Source organism: Rhinatrema bivittatum, chromosome 15 (assembly GCF_901001135.1).
Source record: "Rhinatrema bivittatum chromosome 15, aRhiBiv1.1, whole genome shotgun sequence".
Classification (NCBI taxonomy): domain Eukaryota; kingdom Metazoa; phylum Chordata; class Amphibia; order Gymnophiona; family Rhinatrematidae; genus Rhinatrema; species Rhinatrema bivittatum.
Window position 1 is genome coordinate 40,050,749 of NC_042629.1, and position 10,910 is coordinate 40,061,658.

General features: G+C 42.5%; 1 protein-coding gene across 1 annotated transcript in view; it reads left to right on the forward strand.

Moving 5' to 3' along the window:
- Nucleotides 1-9,812, forward strand: part of GAP43 (growth associated protein 43) — an 89,460-nt gene extending 79,648 nt beyond the window's left edge. Inside the window, exon 3 of the mRNA XM_029579267.1 lies at nucleotides 9,273-9,812. Coding sequence (XP_029435127.1) covers nucleotides 9,273-9,364 — 92 coding nt within the window. The 3' untranslated portion in view covers nucleotides 9,365-9,812. The remainder of the gene's footprint in view (nucleotides 1-9,272) is intronic.
- Nucleotides 9,813-10,910: the final 1,098 nt, after the last annotated feature.

Sequence of the window (10,910 nt, forward strand, 5' to 3'; positions counted from 1 at the left end):
TAGCATTCTATTTGCTTTCTTGCTCATTGCCAAATAATGAGCAGAGGATTTCAGCCTATCATCTGCAATGATGCCTAAATCCTTTTCCTGGGTTATGACTCCCAATATGGAAGCTTGCATTATGTAGCTATAATTTGGGATGCTCTTCCCTATGTGCATCATTTGCACTTGTCCACAATAAATGTCATCTACCAGTCTCACAAGGTCCTCTGGAAATTTTGTACAGTCCTCTTGTGAGTTAATAACTTTGAATTATTTTGTGTCATCAGTATGATCACCTCACCTGTGGTTCCCATCTCTAGGTCGTTTATAAAATGTTAAAAAGCTGTGGTCCAAATACAGATCTCTAGGGCATGCCAATATTCACCTTTCTTCAGTGAGAAAATTAACCATTTAGCTCTACTGTCTATTATCTCTTTTAACCAGTTCTCAATTCACAAAAGTACATTGCCTCCTAACCCATGATTTTTTAATTTCCTCGAGAGTCTATCATGAATTTGTTTTTCAAACACTTTCTGTAAATCTAGATACACTATATCAACTGGCTCACCTTTAACCACATATTTATTCACAGCTTTAAAAAAAAAGTAGCAGCTTGGTGAGTCTAAATCCATGTTGGCTTTGTTCCATTCAACTACGACTATTTATATGTTCATAAATTTTGTTCTTTATAATAGTTTCAACCATTTTTTCTAGTACTGACATCAGGCCCCACTGGTCTGCAGTTTCCTGAATCTGTTATGCTCAGGCTTGTGAACCTTTGGGCCGACGGGAGGATGGTGTACCTTAGGAGGAAGATCCGTAGGTTCTCCCGTTGAGTGGCGAGGCAGAACAGAAGATGTGACCCACTGACCCTCGGCACTGGAGACTGAGGCAACTGTGGAAGCAGATGAAGAGTCGTGATGTCAAAGAGAAGAACGGAGTCTTTGCCACTGGAAGTCCGCGGTCCCCCCAGGAGGAGCCCGTAGGGACCTGGACCGCTGGAACTTAGGTGGACCTCTGAGAGGTCAAGGAGTCCAAAGTTCAGTGCAAGGGCTAACTGGAGCTTCACCCCTGGAAGCCCGTGGTCCCCCCAGGAGGAGCCCATAGGGACCCGGGCCACTGGGACTTAGGTGGGCCCTTGAAGACGACGGTCCAGAAGTAGTCCGAGGTCACATGCCAGAGGGTCGTCGCTTACCAGTCCGAGGTCGTATACCAAGAGATCGCCACTTGCCAGTCTGAAGTCATACACCAGGAATCACCGCTTGCCAGTCCGACGTCAAACACCAGGAATCACCACTTTCCAGTCCGAAGTCAAACACCAGGAGTCACCGCTAGCTGATCCGAAGTCAGGAACCAGGAACACCAAGACAAGACAGGAACAAGATCCGAAGTACAAGAACTCACCGCAGCAAGCAGACCTGACTACATAGGACGTTGCCAAGTTGAGGAATGAGCAGAGGAAGCCTCCTTTTATACTTCCTCTGCTCTGGCTCATAGGGAACACGTGAGTGTAGTTAAAGGGATCAGGTCCCTTTAAATCTGAGGAGGAGGCGCGGCCTCGTGCCTAAAGATGGTGGCGGCCATCTTGGATTCTCTCCACGGAGAGAAACGCTGCTGGACGCCGCAAGGGAGGAGCAGGGACGGCTCCCGCCCGACGACCGTCACTGGGGCCCGTGCCAAAGCGACGGGCAAGGATCCGAGACCTCCCTCGGAGCTCCCGCGGCAGGTCGCCGTCGCAGGCATGGTAGGGGACCGCGGTCATGGCCTTCCATGGCCGCGGAACACAACAGAATCATCCCTGGAACCCTTTTTAGAAATTAGTGTTACGTTAACTACCCTCCAACCTTCAGGTACCGTAGCTGATTTTAATGATAGTTAATATTGGGTCTGCAATTTCATTTTTAAGTTTTTTCAGCACTCAGATATATTTACCATCTGATCCAGGTGATATCCTACTCTAGTTTATCAATTTGACCTATTACATCTTCCAGGTTCACTGAGATTTGTTTCAGATCCTCTGGATCACCTTTAAATATTTCTGGCATGGGTATCTGCCTTACATCTTCCTCAGATACCAAAGCAAATAATTCATTTATTCTCCCTGCTATGGTCTTGCCTTCCCTTAGTGTCCTTTTTACCTCTTGATCATCTGATGGTTCAGCTGACTCCCAATTCACCTTTTAACCATGGCGGAGGTCGTTTGGCCTTCCTTCCACCTTTTGTAATGTGTGGAATACACCTGGCGTAGGCTTCCAAGATTGTATTTTTAAACAGTGCCCATGCCTGATGTAAGTTGCTCCTTTCAGTTTTGTCCTAACAATTTTCCTCATTTTATTACACAGTAGTATCTCTTTTGAAAGTTAAATGATTTTGCAATTGATTTCCTTAATGTCCTCCTTTCAGTTATCAAGACAAATTTGAACATATTATAATCACTATTGCCAAGTGGCCCCACCATTACTTGTCACACCAAATCACGTGTTCCACTAAGGATTAGGTCTAAAATAGCTCCCCCTCTCATTATTAGAGATGTGAATCGTGTGCCCGATCGTTAAGACGATCGGGTTCGGCTGGAGGGAGAAAAAAATCTGATCGCTGGAGATGTGAACTGGAATCGGTTCTGATTCACATCGTTAATTTTTTTTTAGTGAGGCCCGACCCTTTAAAATTGACCCCTTACCTTCCCCCACCCCCCCAAACCCCCCCCAAAACTTTTTACGAGTACCTGGTGGTCCAGTGGGGGCGCGGGGACCAATCTCCAGCTCTCGGGCCATCGGCGCCATTTTGGCTGCCACTCAAAAATGGCGCCGATGGCCCGATTAAAAAAAACCCCACCCGACCCTTTAAAGATGACCCCTTAGCTTCTCCCACCCTCCCGATCCCCCCAAAACATTTTTAAATTACCTGGTGCTCTAGTGGTAGTCCCGGGAGCGATCTCCTGTTCTCGGGCCGTCGGCTGCCAATCATAAAGATGGTGCCAATGGCCCTTTGCCCTTACCATGTGACAGAGTATCCGTGCCATTGGCCGGCCCCTGTCACATGGTAGGAGCACTGGCTGGCCGACGGCCCGAGAACAGGAGATCGCTCCCGGGACTACCACTAGAGCACCAGGTAATTTAAAAATGTTTTGGGGGGATCGGGAGGGTGGGAGAAGCTAAGGGGTCATCTTTAAATGGTCAGGTGGGTTTTTTTTTAATTGGGCCATCGGCGCCATTTTTGAGTGGCAGCCAAAATGGCACCGATGGCCCGAGAGCGGGAGATCGGTCCCCACGCCCTCACTGGACCACCAGGTACTCGTAAAAAGTTTTGGGGGGGTTCGGGGGGGGGGAGGTAAGGGATTAGTTTTATAGGGTCGGGGTGGGTTTAGGGGTTGTTTTGGTGTGCCGGTTTTCCCGCCCTCCCCCCAAATAACCCCCGTTAGTGGACACTAACGGGAGTAACGATTTTTCACGATAAATCGTGAAAATTTCTATTGTATCACGCACTGTACCGATTTTTGACGATTTAAAAAATATCGGATGATTTTTTTAAATCATCAAAAAACGATTCACATCCCTACTCATTATATCTTGTACCAGTTGCTCCATGAAGCAGTTATTTATTTCATCTAGAAACTTTACTCCATTAGCATGTTCTAATGTGATATTTACCCAGTCAATACTGGGAAATTGAAATCACCCATTATTACTGTGATGGTAATTTTAATAGCTTCCCTAATTTGTTAGCATTTCATCATCTGTCTATTCATTCTGGCCAGGTGGATGGTAGAACTCCCCCACTGCTGTTGTATTCCCCTTCTCACATGGAATTTCTATCCCTAAAGATTTTACAGAGCATTTTGTTTCCTGAAGAACTTTTATCCTGTTTGACTCTATGCTCTCTTAAACATATAGCACTACTCCTCTACCAACTTGATCCATCCAATCATCGTGATATTATTTGTACCCTGCTATCACAGTGTCCCATTGGTTATCCTCTCTCCATCAGGTCTCTGAAATGCCAGTTATATCTACCTCTTCATTCAGTGTCATACATTCTAACTCTCCCATCTTATTTTTTTAAGATTTATAACATTTGTATACAGACATTTCATTTTTTTTTTGTATTAACAATCTGCCTATCAGTTGACAGGGATAATTTGGAATCTTTCTGCTCTGTCTGCTCTTTACTTAAAGGTACCTGGGCTACTTTAGCATTTATTGCAGTCTCTCTTTTGGGGTGCCCTAACTTCCTTGTTCCAAATCATGCACTTCTGAGCGACTATCGGCTTTATCCCATCATCTAATTTAAAAGCTGCTCTCTTTCTTTTTTAAAGGTTAGTACCAGCAACCTGGATCCTGCTGGAATAGGCTCCCCCTTCCCAAGAATGTTCACCAGTTCCTAACAAACCTAAAACCCTCTTCTCTATACCATCGCTTCATCCACACATTCAGAATCTGGAGCTTGGGCTGCTTCTGGGGTCCTGTGCATGGAACAGGAAGCATTTTTCAGGATGCAATCCTGAAGGTTCTGGATTTCAATTTCTTGTCTAAGATTCTAAATTTATCCTCCAGAACCTCCCTCCTGCACCTTTCTATGTCATCGATTCCCACATGTACCACCCAGCACTAAAATAAAATAAAAATAAAGTATTGTAAAAAATACAAACACATAAAAATAACATCCTAATTCATACTACAATCCATAACATCGGTCAATTACACAGATTTTTTAAAAATAAAATGAAGTGTATTATAATAACCAAATCCACCACCTGAGACCTTATAACCCACCTGACACTAGATATCCTGACCAAAACCCATTTAAATAAAAAAGAAATGCTGTAAAACTGAACAAATAGCCAACACAAGAGCCCTAAACCTGCAAGATGTAAAGGATTAATCTTGTAAACTAAGTGCTGGTGCAAATATTTTTTATTTATTTATTTATTTATTTATTTATAGTTTCTATATACCGACATTCATTTGAGATATCACATCGGTACCACAAAACTAGGAGCTCTGTGTATGCAATGATCATTTAAAGATGTGTTGGGTGACCCTGCATGACACACAGATTAATTAAAAGTTCTGGCTGCCTTCAATTGCAAATTATGAAAGCATTTCTATCAAAAAATATTGTGGTACATGTAATTAAAAACTGATTTTGTTAAGATGTCATTATAATGATCTTAAAAGACAATCAATGACTTTCAACTTCCATGAGCTCAAAAACAATCAATATAAACAACTTACTTTTAAAACATGATAGAAACGCTCTTTAACTTAGCTACAGTAAATCTCTCAAAAGAAAAGATTTTATAAATATTTCAAACTAATAAAGAGGTTATTAAAAATAATACTGATAGTATTAACTACTTGTATTGGTAATACCCCTGGCACAGACATACTAATTTTGTTGATCTCCAGGTGTAATAGTGCATTCAAAATTTGCCATGGAAAGGCTATCCAGCAGAAAGCTTTGATAAGCCTTTCTCTTGCTGTTTACTGAGTCATCAGAGCTCCTATGTTCATTGTTCAGATTCTTTTCTATGGTTTATTAGTGCTTTTGATTACGGGATACAAAAGTGCTACAGCAATGTTTCAATCCATCTCTTGGTCTATCGATCTGTATTTGGATTTTTTTTTTTAGATTTGATTACTCACCTTTCCAAATCCTAGCTCAAGGCAAGTTATATTTCAGGTACAGTATGTGTTCCCTGTCTCAGAGGGCTTACAATCTAAGGGGGTATATTTACCAAAGGTTTCCTTCCACTGTGTGTCTGTGGGGAAAATGCTTAGAAAACAGGGCCCTAAGTTTGTTCCTGAGGCGATGGAAGGTGAAGTGATTTGCCCAAGGTCATGAGGAGCATTCGTGAAAGGAAGCAGGATTTGAACCCTGGCTTCCCTGGTTCTCAACCTGCTGCATTAACCACTAAGGCCACTCCTCCACTCTGTAGGCATGATAACTTCTGCCAAACTTGCGTGTAGTCCATCCTGGGCCTACAAATTACACTATTGAAAGTGTCTAAAGTCTGATGAGATTCAGTTCATTTTCAAGAGGATAATATTGAGTGACTTTAGAAAATTCAGGCACAAGCATGGTTTTTAATTCCTCCACTGTTTTTGTTTTTTTACGTGGGTTAAAGCAGATCTCTGATGTATGGTTATTATTTAACAGCTGTGTACACAAGGGCCAATATTCGGATGGATCTAGCCACCTAATGTTAGAATGCTAGATCGTCTGAGTGAAATTTTTACTCCACTGAACAGCTACATCTAGATTTAGCCAATTAACACCTAGGCGGGATTAGGCTGAGGAGCCAAGCTTAACTGCCTAACCCTGAGTGTCCTAATAGCAGGCTTAAATCTAGCTGAAAGCTTTTGATGATTAGATTTAAATCTGTATTCAGCTGCAGTTTAACTTAGCTGGCAAACAGACTGATACAGTAAAGTCCGCGGTAAAAACGGGCAAAAGGAGGCGCTAGGGACACGCTAGTGTCCCTAGTGACTCCTTTTTGACAGGAGCAGCGGCTGTCAGTGGGTTTTGACAGCCGACGCTCAATTTTGCTGGCGTCGGTTCTCAAACCCACTGACAGCCACGGGCTCGGAAATCGGATGCCGGCAAAATTGAGCGTCCGGTTTTCGGCCCGACAGCCGCGGGCCGAATTCAAATTTTTTTAGCTTTTTTTTTACTCTTCAGGACCTCTGACTTAATATCGCCATGATATTAAGTCAGAGGGTGCACAGAAAAGCAGTTTTTACTGCTTTTCTGTGCACTTTCCTGGTGCCGGAAGAAATTAGCGCCGACCTTCGGCTATACACATGCAGACTGTTGTTAGCCTAGGACCTGTCGTTCAAATATTCATTCAGTAGTTATCCATTTCTGATTTTCACATTGTTTAATTGTTGGCCACAATGCAGCACTATGCAAGATGTTTCTGGAAGCTGCAGTCCATTAACCATAGAAGGCTATCAAAGGCCATCAACATGGCCCTGTATACATGCTGTGATGCTTTGTTAAAAGGCCTTAAAATCTGGGACCACATCCAGGACTGTCGCTGGTCAAGATGGTGCTTCAGATGGCTGAGGGGAAAAGCAGAGAGTGGTGGGTTCTCCCTTTGATGATACAGCCAGCCCCACTGATGAGAGTGGCTTGCAGGGGCATTCCTTTGCATTTGGACTGCCTCTGGCAGCATAACACCCCTTGGTCTGGTTCCCCAGGTGAGCAACAGTCTTGCTTGCTCCTTGCGACTGCCCTGATTAGACCCTCTGTCACAGTAAAGAATTGACAGGTCATCCAGCGCTCATGGTCTCTACTGCACGGTGTCAGATCAGAATGCACCTTGTGCTCCGAGTTGTGCTAAGTAGCATTGCAAACTGTAGTGAGTACACTATTAACAATTATGACGACTGCAGCACCACGGGAAAGCAAAGCAGAAACTTCTAAGAATTCAAGGCCTCTCACCAGCACGTTGTTTGCAGGAATCTACAATACTGTGATGCAAGTCACAAAGGTCCCCTACCTTCTTCTTTTAATCCTCTCTGGAAGTGAAGGACTAGAGACTATGAAAAGGTGGATTTTCAAAAGGAATTAGCCAACTAGATCTGTCGGGCTGAAAACGTATTCCTGATGAAAGAGGAGTTATATGTGAAGGAAGAGGTGGGGGAGGGGGAACCTCACATGACTGAGGGCTTTCAGCTGCTATTCATTCAAAATCTGGAATAAAGTACCATTACCCCTCTATATTGAATCATGCTACTCTACTTTCCAGAAAAAAATTAAAAGCTTGGCTGATCAACGAGCCTTGAGCAGGACGGAGCTCCCCAGCTTTCCCTCCAAGCCCACCTCCCCTATTCCTTCTTTCTCTGTTTCTGTGGATAACACGGTCATCGTCCCTGTCCCATCTGCTCGTAACCTTGGACTCCAACTTCTCTCTCTCCTCCTCTACACATATCCAAAAGACTGCTAAAACGTGTCGTTTTTTTCTTTATAACATTTCTAAAATCCATCCCTTCCTTTCTGAATGCACTACCAGAACGCTTATCCACTCTCCCATCTCCTCCCGCTTAGACTATTGCGTCCTGCTCCTCACAGATCTTCTGGCAAGTCATCTCTTTCCACTGCAATCTGTCCTAAATTCAGCTGCGCGACTTATCTTTCACCAAAGTCGCTATGCTCACATAGGCCCTCTTCTGAAGACACTGCATTGGCTCACTATCTGCTCCTGTATACAGTTCGAGCTCCACTTTCTCACCAACAAATGCCTTCACTCTGCAGCACCTCACTACCTCTCCTCTCTTATCTCTCTCTACACCTCTCCTTGAACATGCTGCTCGTTGGATAAGTCACTCCTATCTGTGCCCTTCTCCTCTACTGCCAATTCCAGACTCCATGCTTTCCACCTGGCTGCGCCATGTGCTTGGAATAGTCTTCCTGAACTGTTCCCTCTCTCGCCCTGTTTAAATCCCATCTAAAGAACCACCTTTTTGAAACTGCTTTTAAATCTTATTTCTGATTGTCTGCTTTTAGTCTTGACTAACTTTCCTTTTTTTTAACCAATTCTCTTGTCCTAGATTGTAAGCTCTATTGAGCAGGGACTGTCTTTTTGTATGTTTGTACAGCACTGCGTATGTCATGTAGCACTATAAAAATATTAAGTGGTAGCAGTAGTAATAGGTCTGTTAGTTAATAAAGTATTAATATCCACTATACCCGGACATTCATGCAAGGTTGACTGCACATGACACTATAATGTATGTTACTGCTATTGTATCTGTTAATCCAGTTTAAACTGATTGTAATCCGCTTTGAGACCATTACTATTTATTGAATATTTTATTGTATTTCCTAAATGTTTTTAAACTGTAAACCATTATGAAGGCAACGGCTAATGTGACAGTATATAAAACAATAAAACCATAAACCATTCTTGCTAAACAGCATAATATCAAATGTTTGCAAATAGATATATTACATTTTCAAACATAAGGGCATTCTTTCCAGTGTGTAGTCCATCTGCAGATATAGCAGGTGCAAGATATGTGGCTACTTTTGTAGCCAGTCAAAGAGAAACTCTCTGTGTATCTTGCCGCTAGACATCTTAATGAAAAATGCAGTGAAGAAATTACAAGGTGGATTTACATGGATTCATGTTAAGTCTAGTCTTGGGCAGGAAAACGTCTGCTTTTCTTCCTCTTAATTAGGTCAAAACTTCTTCATTTAAGAGGGGGAGGGACTGCTTAATTTAAAACCAGATAGTACTCCTCCTGAGATTATAATCTCTCTTTATCTTCTTTGTGTTTTCCCAGATGCTGTAGTAGAAGAAACCAAACCTACTCAAAGTGCCCAGCAGGAAGAGGTCAAAGACGGAGAAAGCAAGGGGGACCAAGAAAATGCCTGAACACAAATGAAATGTTTCCTTCCCCTCCCCATTCGCTACCCACCTCTCCTCTCTTTGTCCTCCTTCTTCACATGAACCTCTCCCACCCTTCCCTTTTTCTCTCTGTGTGGCAAAACATGTTAAAGGCAGGAAAGATTTCCGTCAAACAGTGTGGCTTAAACATTTTAAGTGTTTCTTGGTGTTGTTAATGGCGAGTTCTATGGTCTGATCCAATCATTTTGGAGATTCTCTTGCACTGTATACGAGTTTTATTCTGGCGCGCGCGCGTGCTCTCTCTCTCTCTCTCTGTTCCAATGTGTGCAATGTTCCGTTAACCTAAAGGAGTTTCAAAACTATCGAGTAAAATTCAAAATCGTCTTATTTTACCTCCTCTTCAGTGTGATGGAATGAACTTAAAAAAAAAAAATTACAGTACCCTCCTTCACCCAAGTTTGTTTTAAAAAATAAAGCAATGTGCCAATTAGCGTATAGCATAGGGTTCCTGAGTCTTCTTGGATGGATGACATCTTCTGTCCTTGCTAACATAAGTTTGCAAATGAAAATGGTTCATTGTTGAAAGAGGTGATCAATTTATTTAGCTGATTGGCTAAAGAATCAAAAAAATTAAATAAGCCTGCAAGGCCTGTGAACTCATTAGATGTACCTAAAAGCACTGGAAGACTATGGGTAGAGGTTTCACAAAATGCGGTGATCTAAGCAGAAAATAATATCCTTCCCCGGAAAAGAGTAAAGATTTATTGTACTGTAGTCAAATAGAACCTTTTTCATCCACTATACTACAATTCTTTCTTGCAGGAATTTTCTTATGTGAGCCCGAAATGGTGGTTTCACTCCAAAATAGGTACACAATGGTTCAGTGGATTAGTAGAGAGGAACAGAGCCTTTCATGCATAGGTCATCCATTTAAGTATAAAATGGGCTGATGGTCTCTGTAAAACGAGCCGACAGTTTTTGTCCCATTTCCCCACGGACCCTTCTGGCAAGAAGGGTGTCAATTAATGCAGTCTCAGCTGAGAGGAAGTGGAATTACCATACCATCTTTAGAAACTGCTCTCACCAGGGCAGCACTGAGGAGAGGAAAAAGTCTAGTTTAGGAATCCTTGCATGCCCCCTGAATGGACCAAAGCAAGGTTTCAGCGTCTAGTGCTTTCAGTCCTTTTCACAAGCACCAGGCTTCACTAGCAAAAAAAAAAAAAAAGTTAAGATCTATATTAAAACCGTGTGATGAGCTGCCTTTATCGTAGTGTGTTCCTTTGCCCTCTGGTTCGAATTGCTTTCAAAAGCATGGCAAATAGAATTAAAGTTCTATATACACTGAATAATAATACCCCGCATACTGAATGATTCGCAGTGCAATCTATCAATTCTGTGTGGTGGAAAATTCACAGCTCACAGAAGAGCTGCTGGAAGGATGTTCTGTTATATATCACAAGCTATCACTTGCTAGCAGCATTGTATTGACAATAGTTATTGGTGTAATATACTGCGGCTAGGCATTTTCACCAAATGCTTCAAAGTCTTTATATTTTAAATTTAGCTCTCACCT